Source organism: Enoplosus armatus, chromosome 3, assembly GCF_043641665.1.
Source record: "Enoplosus armatus isolate fEnoArm2 chromosome 3, fEnoArm2.hap1, whole genome shotgun sequence".
Taxonomy (NCBI): Eukaryota; Metazoa; Chordata; class Actinopteri; order Centrarchiformes; family Enoplosidae; genus Enoplosus; species Enoplosus armatus.
Window position 1 is genome coordinate 364,638 of NC_092182.1, and position 16,607 is coordinate 381,244.

At 41.8% G+C, this 16,607-nt stretch overlaps 1 protein-coding gene across 1 annotated transcript in view; it reads right to left on the bottom strand.

The window, feature by feature from the left end:
* Nucleotides 1-16,607, bottom strand: part of plekha6 (pleckstrin homology domain containing, family A member 6) — a 56,005-nt gene that overhangs the window by 25,566 nt on the left and 13,832 nt on the right. Inside the window, exons 6-7 of the mRNA XM_070902305.1 lie at nucleotides 12,581-12,681; nucleotides 47-246 (exon numbers count right to left, since the gene is read on the bottom strand). Of these exons, the coding sequence (XP_070758406.1) occupies nucleotides 47-246; nucleotides 12,581-12,681 (301 nt within the window). The remainder of the gene's footprint in view (nucleotides 1-46; nucleotides 247-12,580; nucleotides 12,682-16,607) is intronic.

Below are 16,607 nucleotides of genomic sequence, written 5' to 3' on the forward strand. Positions count from 1 at the left end.
TGCTGTATGCTCAGTATGTCTCTGCGTGAATGTGTGTGAACAGCACCTCTGTGTTGGAGGAGCGTTGACCTCTGCAGCGTCGCTCATGGCTCTAATCCATTCTTCCTGCTCCTCATGACTGTCTGTGCTGAAGTAGTATGTCCTGGTCCCAGCATGCTCCGCCTGCATGCAAAACACAACGGAACCCTTCAACTCCCCGTCTTCACCCTCCTCCTCCTCCTCCTCCTCCTCCTCCTGTAACCACACCTGCAGAGGGAGACAAAACACAGAGAGGCAGCACATAAGTAACACAGACCGGTCAGTGTTGTTATTATACTCAACATCCATATCATCTTCATCAGCAGTAACATCATCTCCTCATGCAATGAAGAAACATGATATTAAAGATGTCCAGGTAAAAGGTAATTCTGCTTCATGCAACTTCAGTGTTATCCATGCACAATCCTCTAGTTGACAGTTCTCAGGTTAAACCTCCATTCACCACTAAATACTTAAATATCCTCGCAGCTCTTTCCTTATGTTTTGAAACTCCAACCAGTTCACAGTTGAGTTTTAAAACATTGTAGAGGTGGAATCACAGGGTGTACCTCTGAACAGCAGAGCTGACATGCAGTCAGTAACTGAACAACCCAAACAGAACAAGACAAGACTGTTATGCATGAACCTTTAGGTATTCAACTGACATGCAGACATGCAGTACAAGAGACGTAATCATGTAGAAGGGTAGAAAAATGTCAACACTGTACCTACTGTACTTTCTACCACAACAGGAGACAGCGAGGGCCAGCAGAACTCACAGGGGTGGACGAAGGTGGGAGGGAGAGGAGACAGTAAGGGGGGAAAGGTTAAGGGGTGTGGTGTCATAGGTCACTGATCACTGCTGATTGGAGTGATGTTAGGGCCTGGATATGTATTCTTTATGGCTGTGGCTGTCTCTCTTACATTACAAAGATGACACATACAAACTGTATGTGTCATCTTTGTAATACATACGCAAACATCTCCTATTGGATAGTAAGTGCACATAAGTCCCTAATGAAAGAAAAACCTTGTGTGGATAGACATGTCTAGAACAATGCGACTGACAATTTCCTAATTGCTCAAAAACAAAATTAATTAATTAATGAAATAAAACAACAAAAATAATAATCACAGTTGCACAGGAATAAATGCGTCAATTATGCCATATACTTGTGTAATATGCAAGCCAACGCAATTTCAATAATTACCACAAGAGAGCAGTACAAGCAAAGAAGTTGGACAAAGACATGCTCACTGACATACAGTAAGCATTAGCTATGGCCTTTTTCTCTGACTGATTCCAATAACCACGTGATGAAAAGTCTCTACAAAAAGACTTGAAATCAAAAGTAAAGATGCCTCAAACTGCTGTTAGACAGAACATGTTTCCTGACAGACTTGCTGTGTGTCTTCTGAACACCAAACCTCACTCTGCAACTTCAGACATCAGATACATGCAGTGGAGGAAACGCCACACAAACAGTTAATGAGTGAAAGTTTTTAGCCTCATGTGGTCAGTCCTCAGAGCTTATTGTCTTCATATTTCAAAAAAACCCAATTTCTATCGCAAAGCTGCTGTGGGAACAAACTGGTCTCCACAAACACTGTACTGCTTTCTGTTAATGAGATCTAATTTAGTTTGATATAATCTCATTTCAATCTCATGTGAATGATTCCGATCTTGACCCAGTCCTGCTCCTGTTTTTTACCAGTTTACCAGTTCCTCAGCGACAACACACTCTCCTCTCCTCATACTATAAATATGTATCAAAGATGGGTAGACACAACATCTTAATCAGATTTTCAACCATAAACCCTCACGTCTACCAAAACAAGACAGTGATGATTGTTTAATAAAAAAGAATTATATATTTGGCTCTGTGTGTGTGTGTGTGTGTGTGTCAGTGGTGAAGTGAACGATGCTGTCAGTGTGTCAACAGAATGGTTGTTTATTCGACCTTGGCCAAATGATTGAAGAGAGTGTGTGTGTGTGTGTGTGTGTGTGTGTGTGTGTGTGTGTGTGTGTGTGTGCGTGTGTGTGTGTATGTAGGAGGAGGAGCAGTACTGCCATAAGACATCAAGGGGAAATGATGTCACTGATAAACAGGAGTTACTTCCTTCCACGGTGGAGCACTGTGCGGCTCCGCCTCCAGCAGTGACGTGAGGTGATGCGATTGGCTAAAATGGCTGTATAGTAAGAGGCAGCAGTAACCTAGCAACAGAGGTGGGGCTGTGGGAAGACTGTGTGTGTGTGTGTGTGTGTGTGTGTGTGTGGGCCTCCCTCCTTCGTTGTCCTTCCTTTGTTCATTCATTCAGGTGGCCAGAGAGGGAAGGATGGATGAAGCAGAAAGGAAAGGTGACAGATATCAACATTATTTAACACTTGCTTTCTTTTGAACCACAAACATAAAATGAATGTGATAATTTATTAATATTTAATATCTTTTGGAACAACAACAAAAAACAAAGGAAAGAAGGCTGTTGAGAGGGACGCAGAAAGGAAGAAGGAAGGAAGGAGACAAAGCATAAAAAAGAAAGAGATGGTCAGATAAGATATAGAGAGAATATAAGGAGAAAAAAAAATAAAAAGGGGGAGAGACCAACAGAGCAAGGGAGGAAGAAGGGAAGGAAAGTAGAAACTAAGAATGGAAAGATGAACAAGAGGAGGGATTCCTGATTCATTCACTCTCAACATTTTGGGATTTTATGTTTGCTTATGTTAATCGGAAACATTTCCTCATTATGTTGATCAGAAAACACAATCAGAGTGGCATCACATTTCTGTGGTCGGACTGAAATAGTTTATGTCTTTATTTGGACCTTGGATCTCATTTTTAAGGTTCCAGTGTTTCTTGAGTCTTGGCTTCAAATCCCACATTGTTGTCCATATCATTAGGACTCTTTAGACACTTCAGATTTTTTTCATAGCTGACTACATCTGTCTCTCTTCACACCGCTGTCAGGCCAGAGTCGGAAAGAAGTGGAGTGTCTAACCTCTGTGTGGAATGTGGCCCATAACCGCAGCCTCTGTAAAGCCAGAGTGCTGCGAGAGTGGACAGACTGTTCCCAGTGCTGAGCAGCAGCCTGCATCTTTTCAACCTGTATACAGGTCAGTCCTTTTATTGACCCTGGGGCGGTGCACGGGTCATTTTAAAGATGTACACTGATATAGTGATCTGTACCACTAAGTGCCCTCCAGTCAGTGTCGGTGAGGTTTGTGATTTTTTTCATTTTTGATTAGGATTCGCTTGTGTAGCTCAAAGTAAATGTCTATATTATTTGCACCCTCCTCCTGAAAGGCTTGTGATATACTTGCCTTTTACCAGCATGCACATGTATATTTCGTACAGTATATAAGTACATCAAAGCAAGCAGTATTGTTCACATAGTTGCTTTGTATGTACTTTAAAGAATATATGCACTAGTAGACAATCAGACGTCCAGAATATTACACAAGAGAAAAGCGACCACATGTTTTAATAGTTTCTCTGCAAAACAGTCAGAGAGAGAGAGAGAAAAGACCCTGCTGCTAGCCTCAGAGGGATGGATACAGTGTGCTGCCTAAGTTGCTGATTCCTGAGTCAAAAGCTGCGTTTTGGATTTGGCCATTTTGCTTTGTCACATGACACTATGATTGACAGGTCATTAACTAACTCATTACAGTTGAGAAAATGGCAACCGGTGTTTCATCATAAAAGTGCTTGTGTGCAGCGGTGGAAGAAATATTCACTCCCTTTTGTTTAGGTAAAACAAACAACACCACAGTGTTCTTAATATTCACCTACAATACTACAGAAGGATTATCATATATAAAATGTATTTCAATGAGAGAATGGCCTCTGTAAGGTTGTTATATTGCAAGTCAAGGTTCAAGGTTCCTGCCTGTTAAAGGACGTTTTTCCTTGCTGCTGTCACCAAGTGCTGACTCATGGTGGGAATTGTTGGGTCTAAGAGTACGGTCTAGTCCTGCTCTATATGTTAAGTGCCACGAGATAACTTTTGTTGTGATTTGGCGCTATATAGATGACCATTAATTGAATTGAATTGATGTTAAATTTTGTGTAGAATACTTCGCTGCAAAGTAACTAGTAGTGGAGTAAAACGCACAATATTTCCCCCCTGAAATGTAGTGACAGCTGAAGTTTAAAGTAGCACCAAACTGAAATAAAGTGAAGTACAGCATTTGAGTAAATGGACTTGAACAATGAAAGCATCACTTTCTACACTCTGCATAAAACATACACACACACACACACACACACACACACACACAGTGGAGCACAGGCCCGAAATCTCACTGAAACACAGTTTATGGCTGAGAGATTCCTGTTACCTTTTAGCTAAATGGCATGGTTCACGTGTTGCCATGGCAACTATGCATCCACGAGCATTTATTGTTGCGGGGGACTTTGGGGTAATTTGCATTATTTATGTGGTCTTCTTGATTTCATTAGCATCTATCTGAAGTGCCGCTAACATCCTGGCCAATAAACTGTGTTGGAGTAACTTGAAATGTTTCAACGCAGCACATTTGCAAAACATAATCTAGATCATGTTTCTTGTGGTTTTAACATTAATGCCGTCATAATGCACTCACAGAGCTTCATCTTCAAGGCCTTGTTCTGAATATACAGTGTGAACTTGTGTGTGTGTTCTTGCCAAGTCCAGTCTCCAGGAAATACTGTCAATACAGTCATTCAGAGTGCAGCAGCAGTCACTGTGAGATGCTGAAAAGCTTCCCTGGCTGTCCTCACACACACAGCTATACTGACTCATACATGCATGTCGTATAAACACAGTCATTTAGATTTGCTTTTGGCCAATCCGTGTTGTTAATCATTTCCTCATTCATTAAGCAGTCATCGGTTAACTTAACCTCCAACTGTTGATTTTATATGCAATTGCGCAATCTCTCAAATGTGCAATTTTGTCTGAACACATCTTTAGAGCTAGTAGAACAATCATGGCGTGTCAGAATAAGAGAAGTGGATGTGAAGGGTTCTTCCTCCGAGGACCATGAATGTTCTCAGAAAATTTCATGGTGGTCTTCCCATTGGATTGTTTTATATTTCCTGTGCACAAGGGCAAATTGTCCTGATTCACTAGAAAAAAAACCGAAAACCCCTGGGGAGTGTGACTGTCCATACCAAATGTCATAGCACTCCGTCCAGCAGTTGTTGAGATATATTTTTTAGGGACCAAACTGTTTCCATCCTCAAGAATCAAACCGTCCAGTGAAATTTGGACTTGTTTAGGCTAAGTCAAGGATAATGATCCACCTTGCCATACCCAAAAGACACCAATGAGTGTAGCTTATCACTTACTGTCCCTCAGGACAACTAAAAAGGTGTATGACTTCACAAATCTACGTGAGCTATTTCTTCACCCCATGACTCCTGTAAACTTGAAGTGGCGTTGAGATAGTAAAGCAGCAGATAATAACATGGCCTAGATGGAAAGCAGGTCAGCTGGCTCTCCCTCTCACAGACGTACCAGACTGCCAACTGATTCATACAGCCATGCAAAAGAACCTGACAGAGCTGTGAGAACATTTCACTCACAACTTGGTGAGAACCTTAACCAGGGACGGGAGCAATGCTCATCTGCACAACAGATCTCAGGCGAGTCACAAACAGCGATCGCGCGCTTGTCCAAACAGTAGCAATTTACGTAAAAAGCTGTTTAAGGAGGTACTGTATCAACCAAATGTGAGTCATTGAAAATGTTATTTACTGTAACAGTGTTTATGGTGGAATGACGTCTCTCCTTAGTCATCTGATGATACAAATAAGAAAATCACAGACTAGCTGTGGTCAGAGCATCAATAATGATCCACAATGAGTGGACCACATCTTTGTGACACTGGACTGATTGCTGTGAACTTTGTTTTTGCTGCTCTTGTTTTTGCTGACCTCCTTCCTTATGGCGCCAGTAATGGTGCCATTAATCAATTTGTTTTTCTAAACGTACAAGAAATATTAAACTTGAATCTAGATAGCCTTAAAACTTCCATTAACTTCAAACAAAAGACATTTCATAATCAAATGTCCAGACAACCATGAAATTATTGAAGCACACTGTGGCTCAAACAAAGGGGTGAATCCTCGAAGATATTTATGAGCCTGTGGTCGCTCAGTGGTTTCCTCGCAGTAAGAGATTCTGTGGTCCAAACCCACAACAGCTGACTGGGTCTTTCTGTGAGAAGTTTGAATACTCTCCAACATGTCTGTGAGTGTTTTCTTCCACAGACCAAAAATATGCAGATGGTGTAAATGTGTTTATCTACATGTGTTACCCCAGCAATACGCGGTTGATCAGTCTCCTGCCTCTCACACAACAGGATACATGGATATATTAACTCTAGCGTCATACTTTACTACTACTCTACTTTGGTTCTGAACATCACAGCCTCCTAGGACACCTGACAGGTGCCTGGTTCATTTTATTGCAAAGCTGTCTTTGCCAGTCTTACCCACCAGTACGGCATTTGGAGAGGATCATCTAGCAGGGGACAGTGATGAGTGTCGCCTCAGTCAGTGACATGAACACCAGAACAGAGAGAAAGCAGCACAAACGCCCCAAAGGAATGAACACTCATCTTTTCACAGCCACCCGATACTTCTGTGGAACTGTTTGCTGTCAGGAAGGGTGAGGCTAAGCTCCACTGCACACACACACATCACACATACACACCCAAAGGTGTAACCCTATGACTCTGGCTGTTGAGTCACACACACACACCTAAAGTTTAATAATTTACCCTATGAGGGGGTCATAAGAACAAGGTATTTAAGGCTGTGAGTTGTTTTAACCCTTTCATGCATGAATTATGACAGCCTCAGTCAGGATTTTGACGAAGTGTTTTTATTTCTCTTTAGGCATGAAAAAAAATTTTTAACTTAATTTTTTTCAAATGTTCATTTCACACAAAGTTCTTCACATGCATGGACAGCATGCGTTTGAGTTTTCAACTGAAGAAATATGTATTTAACACACCAATGAATAAAATGGAAATTTTAACAATTGTATTACTCCTTAGTTGTTACTTGATGTTACCAAATTTTATTTACTATTTATTATAAATTATACATTTATTTAGGGTCTCCTACTATAGAAGGATTGGCAAGGTATTCCTGAGCTGCTCAGCGTTTCCGGCCTTCCGTTGGCCATCTTGGTTTTGAGACATTTGTGTTGCGCTTACAATGGCTGGCCAGTGGGTGGCAGTGTATGGGATGACGCACTAGCGTCCACTGTGGTGGTTGATGTGCAACTACACCATTAAAACCCATGCATATACAAGAAAACAGCTTTTGAATAGCTGTCCACTGTAGTGACCACTATGCGTGAAAGGGTTAAAGGTGCTTGGTTCTACACACACGTTTTGCTGCCTCAGCCTCTTTTGCAGCACACACGTATGTTTTTTTTGAGAACTGAAACACCCTAAGGGCACTGAGTTTTGGTTTGATTTGAAGACTGAGACACAACAAACCTTGTGCTGGACAGAGATTTCTCTCCTTGCTGAATGTCTCCTGGCTACGGCCACACCTCTACAGAGTTGGGTAGTAAAGCTGCAGGTACAACAGGTTTCAACAGCTCTCTGACGGGGCTGCTGCTTGAAAACAACACTCCTAAAGAGCAGACATCTCTGCCATGTAGGGGAACAACTCAGTTAGCTGGATGAGATTGTTTACAATTTGACGTGACAATGACATAAGAACAGGATTTTCTACAACAAGATTAGATCTAGATTCTTGTCAGAAACAGACTCAGTCAGACTGGGCTGGATGAAAGACAAAACATGAAAGTAATGTGATTATGAAGATCTGACTGCTTCTTTCTGTGACGACAGACTTTGTTATTTACTACCTGTCTGTCTGTCTGTCTGTCTGTCTATCTGTGTCTATCTGTGTCTCTACGTCTATCTCTCTGTCTCTGTCTCTCCCTCCCTCTCTTTCTCTCTCTCTCTCTCTCTCTCTCTCTCTCTCTCCCTCAAACCCAACCGGTCAAAGCAGATGACCGCCCACCTAGAGTCTGGTTCTGCTCGAGGTTTCTGCCTCTTAAAAGGAAGTTTTTCCATGCCACTGTCGCCAAAGTGCTTGCTCATGGTGGGAACTGTTGGAACTCTGTAATAACATTATAAAGAGTCGGTCTAGACCTGCTCTATATTGTAAAGTGTCATGAGATGACTTTGTTGTGATTTGGCGCTATATAAATAAAATTGAATTGAATTGAATTGAATTGAATTGAATTGAAATTTAAAGTTGCGGTGCGGCTCCATGGATGGTAATGTCAGACCACCACTTTGGTCCTGTTGCTGGGTACCGATACCCATGGTCCTCAGAGGATGAATCCTGCTGACTTTGGTGATCTCGCACTTTTCTAATGAACTTATTTTTGTAGCGCGACTTTCATTTAATCACCCTATTTTGACAGTTCATCAAAATGTGCATCCAGTTTATTCCTAATAAGGATTATGCATTGGGCCAAAGACAGGGAAACCCCTCAGACAGATGGCTAGTCCATCTGGGTAACATACTGATGCACACGAGCCGTCCCATCTGAGGGAAGAATCCTTAAATGATGTGGTCTGGGATTGTGTAGCCTTCGGCCTGCTGAGGGCTACACCTGCACCTCCTCCCTCAATGAGACTGCAGAGGATTCACAATAGCTGCACTGTGACTTCCCAACCCGAGCTTCACACACAAAAATATCAAGTGGCTGACATGCAACAGACAGCCTCAATGAGCCATAATGATCTATTTTCCTGTTCTACATCTCTAAGGATGGAAGCTACCATGCAGACTGTATTATAAAGCCGACTTCTGTGTGCTTGGGTGTGTTTACAACCTGTCTGATTCTGGCATGTTACCAAAACTCAATGCTTGTTGTTGAGCACAGTGACACATGACGCCTTCCACTTGGAGGACAAACATTCCAGTTGATCCATTTCAATTGGAAAGAATAACACTGAGAAACATTCATGTCCAAACACATAATATGTTGACAAAAAAAAAAAGCTTGGGTCAGATATCACTTGTTTTCTGTTTTGGACAAGTTGTTTTTCTTTCAAATGCTGTTTATGACTCTTATGTTGAGTCAAAGTTTTATTGGAGTTTAGTTTCATTTAGTTTGTGCACAGTTCAGACAGAAACTTGCCTCCAACAAAGCAATCGCCAGTTCATTCTGTTATCAGACAGATACCAGCAGGACTAGAGACTGTGGATCATTTTGAAGTGACGCTTCGCAAACAGAAGTGGTTGGACAGGAATCATCAGACAGCTTTGAAGGAGGCATGCTGGGACAGGACCACAGAGAGCCTGAGCTCCGCCTCTACGACGCCCTGAGGGAGCTCGTCCAATGAGACAGAATGTAAGGAGCCCACAACACGTGTCAACCACTCATGTCACTGACACTGATCTGTCATTATGTAATTCATAGTTACAGGACACCATCCATCTGTACAATCTGAACCACATGCCTAAGGAATGACCAAAAGAAGTAAGACTGCAAGAAGCTGTTTCAAGACTTCAAAGAGCCGTTGCAGGTTTCACATTAAGCAGTGTATACTGGGGACTGTGGGCTCCTGCAGAAAGGGGACATCACAACGGACAAGAGGTTCAAAATGTCACAATTGTTTCCTCAGCATAGTGGTTACTGCCCATGTTTTATTTTAGTCTGTATTTCCCCTGGTACCTGTTACATTAGCCTGGTGGCCCTTTGCTGTTCTCACGGGTTGAAGTGGGGTTAACCAGTGTGGGTTTTGAGGGCCAGTATTGATATTTTTGGATCGTGGCTGCCAGGGGGATGATGGTTTAGGACAGGGATTCTCAAGCTTTTTCTGGTCTGTGTTTCAAGTCCCCAAATTCTCATGACCCCAGCACAAACATAGTTATCATGTGAGTCTGATTGTGGGTAATTTTGTACTCTATTCTTTTTAAAAGATTGTCGAGAGCTCCAAATCGAAAAAGAGCCGATCAGAAAGGGGCCTGAGGAAAATTAGCCCAGATCCAAATGCAGTTTGACCTGGACAGACCCAAATAGAGGGAGGACATAGGCAGTGAAAATATAACCAAATAAATGTGCCCCTATAAAACCAAGCAGGCTGGCAGACAAAGTCAGAGTCAACACCTAAACAAACAGCTCTGTTACACTGCGCCCAGACCAGCATGAACTGAAGAGAGGGCAGAGTTCAACATCAACTGAAAATAAGCACAAAGGCGTTGCGACATGAGGTGATGGCAGATATTATATGAATTGTACACAGGTGTTCTGCTGCAGGCTGTCTGATGAACAGAATTCCACAATAAATTTATTGAGTAATGAATGTGTCAAAACAAGTTGGGAAAGTTAGCTGTGTCAAAGAAAATCCACCTAAAGACACGCTCCTTGATTTTGTTATAGGGTGTGATAGTGCCCCCAAACTATCAAAACTAGCAAGATGTTGCCTAGTTTGAACATTCTGACCATGGATTCTTTAAACAGTGATTTTGTATTGTAAAGTTGTGCCATCAGTACAGAGCTGGAGTCAAGATGTGGTTAGCTTAGCTTAGCATAAAGACTTTAAGCAGGGGAAAGGGCTAGACCCTAGATGTGACGTCCACTTCCTTTGTCAGTGTGAGCTGACTGTATCTGATTGTCACTCTCACAATCAGTGTTGACTTAAAATCACTTCCTCACACTAACTTTGATACAAAGGCCTCGTCACAGTGTTTTATATTTACTCTCCTTCATGATATTTTATGTCTTATCCCTATTTTTATTTTCCTCCCGTGTATTTATAGATTTAGTCTTTGTGATGCATTTAGTCTTTTGACTCTGCTGTATTTGTGTAAAGCACCTTCAAAGTGTGCACACATATATTTGATAATTGTTAATATGATTAATGTTAATATTACACAGTGTAGTTTGTTAATATTAACTGGCAGGGTCATGGCATGATGAGTGAGATTGGACAGTAAACAGGACTTAGTGTCCAGTCAGAACATAAGCTAACAAGCAGCACCCCAACCCCTGGCAGGATGTCAGCGCCACACTGAGTATATTTGCTCAGTCTGTGTCCACTGCAGTTGTGTGTGGGGAACCTATATATGTGTGTGTGTGTGTGTGTGTGTGTGTATGTATGTGTGTACACACACTGGGTACATGCACTGGACTTTGCACCAGAGCTTGCACTGGGCATGCAATGAAAGAGAAAAACAGAACGCACTAAATGTTCTGAAAAGTGAAGAAAACTGATAATGACAAACAGCGATGGCAGTAAGAGAAGGGGCAGAGAGATAAGCGAGAGAGAGAGAGAGCTGGAGAGAGAGAGAGAGAGAGAGAGAGAGCGAGAGAGAGAGAGCTGTCACTGTGTGTGTGTTTCATGCTGATGCTGAAGGGGGAACAAGGCTAACTTTCCAACTTATATAAAGCTTTACTCAGCAGATCCAGACTCAGCTAACCTACATTACATCCTCATCGTCTCATCTGTATTCAGCTCTGTCAGGTGGCTGTGCTGCTGCTGCTGATGTGATTCATCAGGATCTGAGGAAACAGCCTTGATCTGTTTGTCTTGAACGGCAATAATACAATCCATTTGGTCTTTGTCATTACCTCCCTCCAAAAATATTACAAGTACATAAACCTTCACACTACAAGGATGAGGCTTTCTGTTAAGGATGTTATTGAATCTGGATGCACATTATTTATCAATCAGCATTTTTGGGATTTGGTCGTGTCAGTGTTGGAAATCACAAATGATTGTCTATGTGAGGCCTTTTCGAGCTATGCCAAGATAAAACATGTACTCATTATCCAATCACCGTCCTCAGATGCTTGTTTACTCAAGCAGCTCATGTCAGCCTCTTCCAAAATAACTCAACTTCGTTAGAGTTCAAAAAGAGGCAAAGAAAGTCCGCGTTGTGACCGAAAAACAGCTCATGTTCAATCTACTGAAATTTCCAACTAATTGCAAGGCGATGGTTCTGGTGTATAATTTAAGAGAAATTAACAAAATGATCATATGTATCAACATAAATCAATATACACAACATCAACATAAAGCAACATCTGATCAAAAATAAGGACTAAGAATCTGATCATGACATGAAAACCCACTGTAGCGGAAGTCTTAATTCAAGGTTGCTGCCATCAGCCCTCCACTCTGATGAGACCGAGACTCCAGTCCCCATGGGGGACTTTAACGGTCATAAATAACATCATGTGTCAGCCATGAAGCCAGTCAGCTTCTATCAATCAACCAGAACCAAACCAACACCCTTCACTGAGCCGCAGCGATGCAACCAAGTTCAAACAATAGTAAATCCTGCTTTTGCAATAAGCGGTCGCATTGCACAAGGAGGAGTCCTCCAGCTTTAGAGCGATGGTTCTGTAAATGCTGCTGTCGCTCAGGAAAACAATACTGCTGCTTGCATTGCTTACAGTCTGTAAGGAACCAATATATTCCCACATATTTTTTCCCATATGCACTCATTTATGTTCCCACTGCATCCTCTGCATGAAATGCAATTACACATAGACCTCCCAGCACCCTCTGTCCCTCCACCAGGATCTTACTGACCTTAAAGGCAAACTTGCGGGTGATGTTATCCGAAGGCTCCACTCCTCCGACTCGGAAACTGAGCAGTGGCAAACTCCCTAACACCGTGTCCTCCTTCTCATCTGTGAAGGGGAAAAATTAAAGTGTGAAAACATCCCAGGAAAAATGAACAGAATAACAACCGGATGCATGGCTACAACTGCTGTGTGAGAGAAATAACAATTACACCCTGAGCTGGTTCATTCAACCTGCAAGATAAAAGACAGCACAACAGAGGAGGAGTGTTCACAGTCCAAACATGAGAGAGGAATCAGAGCTGCTCTCCTCCCAGCACACTCTGCTCCCACGGTGACAGCTTCCGAGAATAGATATCCATTATGGTCCAAGGGTCCCTGTCATAAGCAGCGGTAAATGCTCACACACTCACACACACACACACACCAGGATCCAGCGGTGATAAATAGGAGCACTGTGGAAGGGGAGCACCAGTGCTGACTCAATAATGGAACGAGGCATGAAAATTTCAGCAGTTTGAAAAGGGATACACTCCTCTCTGTGTGACCTCCTACCTCTTACTTCCCGAACGTAGCTCTGCACCGACGCTCTCTCTGCCGCTGACTGAGTGTGTGTGTGTTGATGTGTGGGTGTGTGTGAGAGGGAGAGAGAGAGAGAGAGAGAGAGCAAACCAGGGCAAGGGAGGAGAGAGAGAGAGAGATCTGAGGGAGGGGGAAGGGCTTGTGCAATCATATACAATACACTGATCCCTGCTCTGTGTGTGTTTGCGCGAGATAATGATCAGCCCATGTGACTCAGTGTTGCAGGAATCTCGGCCCCCAGCCAACTGTACCTGCTGCACCAATGAGACAGACACACACACACACACACACACACAAGTGACAGCTCGTTTCTCCCACACACATTTGAATTATGATTTATTGATGTCTGTATTTATAGAATGAAAGCATGAAAGTGCATTCTGTCAGACTATCTGAGTACAAAAACACTCAATGCAACACACAGGAAGCTACACAAAGTGAAGATAGCACACAGTGACAAGAGGAAAAATATCATTGGATAATGATGTAAAACACAGAACGAAGACATTTCACATCTTGGAGAAGCTAATTTGGGGTGTTTTCTCAGGGGAAATGACCTAAATCATCATCTCTGTCACAGTATTCACACATGACAGTAACTCTTTAGCTTAACAGCTGCATTAAGCCTTTATAAGCAGCATATAAACCATTAATAAAGGGCTCATAACACACTATTTTGTTGTAAGCAAATAAGGACATGTTTAAGTGTTTACTGACAAAATGTCAACAATATAACTCCTACTGTGAGCAAATAATGAATGACATGACATGAAGTATCTATTATAGTTATTAATGAAGTATTTCCAATGGTCAATGAACCCTGAACAACACACTGTCAGGATGTGTTCATGTGTGCAATGATCATATATAACTAATCAATTTTTTATACTGCTGATGAAGCACAGCACCAAAATTACCTGTTGTTGGTCCACAGATAATCCAGTCTTAACAGGGACCATTTATTTAGTCCAAAACAGCTCTAATGAAAACTGTTCACAGCCATGTCTGAATCATCCTCAAAACCTCAGCACGAAAAATATCAACGGTCTGAATGTTTAAACATCTTTAAAACAATTTGTTTCATAATTCAGGTGAACCATTTAAACAATCAATCAAAACTGACACTGATTAATTAGAAGTAGTTAATTAGTAGTAATTAATGAATTAGATCAGTGTAATTACCTGCAGATTCTTAAAGGTTGTCATAACATAAAATGTAACATTACTTCCCTTTGATAAAAAAAAACAAAGAGGGTTGAAGACACGGACCATGTGACATGGTGATATTCTATATTTTTGTTGTTGACAGACAGATGCAGAGCCCACACTGTTGCACTGGGTGACGTGTTCCGTCATTGCACACACACTGTAGTTTATTTTGGCTCAATCACACATTCACCATCCTGCTGCCCCAGATACTCACTAAATGTGTACTAATCCGCCGTTGAAAATAGTCCCCAACAATGCACTAGTTCCTCCTGTTTGAGTAGCGTTTGCTAAAAGCTACAGTGCCCAGCTGTAGCAGGATATTACTGTAGCTGTTGAAATTTTTTTTTAACTATTTATTGGAGAGCCATTTACGTCTTCTGTACCAATCAATGGGCTGAGAGCCATAGCGAGAGCAGAGAAAAGGACATGATGTTGTTCAACCAGGACAGAATCTTCTTTGTTCCTCCTGATTCTGAGATTTGCAGTCTCCTCTTCAGCACTGCAGCTGTAAGCTCTCACGCGCAGACTGATCAGGAGCATACCCTTCCTCCTCCCTGACAGCCAATCCAATGGCACTGCTTCAAGTGCCTATTTCACAAAGGTGTGTCAACCAGAACCGGCTCATTCTTATTCAATGTTCTCAACAACATTCAGCAGACAATGAAGGGCCTGTGCCCTCTGCTGGAGTTCTTACAAGAAAACATGGTGGAAAATAAATCCCAACACATCATTTGGTCAGTTACCTCAGTTGCATCATATCAATAGTGCCAGTGTGACACTTCAAACAAATTGGAGACTGGGCTCCACACAGACAAATGTTTTCTCCTTTTATCCTAATCATTAATGGTAACCTATTATGCTTTTCCTTATTTTCTGTCATATATATAATGTTACAATATCGGATGTTCATATTAAACGTTGCCAAAGTTTCAAGTAATGAGGTAAACGTATATAAAAGTAAAGCATTTCTTTATATGGTCATCTCCAGCTCCAGGCACAGCAGTGAAAGCACGCTCATGAAGTAGAGGGACACGCTCATCCACCCACTGAGTTCTTCAGTTGTTCAGCCGCTCTGCTCAGGACTAACTTTACTCTTCAAGGTTTTGGAGGTTGTTCAGTGTCTCGCAGAAAGTGATTTTTCCATTGAGAAGGAAAGTTGGTTCGTTTCTTGATGGACAGAATGCTTTACTTGTTTCTGAGGTAATTGCTAACTACTGCTAACTGTATATACATATAGACCTGGAAATGTAACTGGTCCCCTTTAAGCGGTCCCCTTTAAGAGATTCTTGTGACCTTTGAACAACATAAAAGCCTGAGACAAATCTGACCTTCCACAGTCTGAAGTGTTGTGTGACAGCAGAATCAGTCATTAACAATCATCATATGTACATACTATGCAAACTAAAGTGACAATATGTCATTTAATACGACATTTGGTACACACATTTATGTTCTCCAGATGATGACGCTCACTGACCTTGGTGCTTCCCTGACTTTTCCTCTAGCGCCACCATGAGGATGACATGTGTGCAGTTTGCGCATTACACTATGGATTTTGGGGGTCTCTGTTTAAAAAAAAAAGGATAGGCTACAACATATAGCTGGCGTACAGTATTTCATTTAAGTTCAACCATAAGCTTATTCCAAGGTCAGATCAATGTTTTGAAAAATTAAACTCACCACTTACAAATCTGATAAATAACTAATTTGTCATTGTGTGTAAAAATGTTAGGCATTATTGACAGAAGATAAACATTTCAAATTACAGATGACAGGATATTACATTTTAATTTGATATTATGTATCATCATATATCATTCATTGCAGCATTATAATTGGTAATGGTTATTTATCATTTTAGGGCTGCATGGTGGTCACACGGGAGATAGAGAAAAACGCCTAAAAAACGGAGACCTTTCCTCTGTTTCACAGTTCCACCTCGCAGTACCAACATCATTCCTCTTTCACGTCAACATGTGTGCAGGCAAAGAGCGCTCTGTGCTCCTATTGGTCAAGTTTGGAACTCATTGTGAAATTTGTCATACTTGACAAGACAAGGGAAAAAAGTTCTGACCCGCTAGTCTTTCTGCGGGGACGTCATGAGGCGTCCACTGCGATACACTCCACGAGATATAACAATCCCAGCAGCCATTTTTGTTCCCAACGCCCCCCATTTGTCGGGCTGATATCATGTAGTCATTACTCAGCATTACACAGAATATCATTATCTCTGATGTCCATCC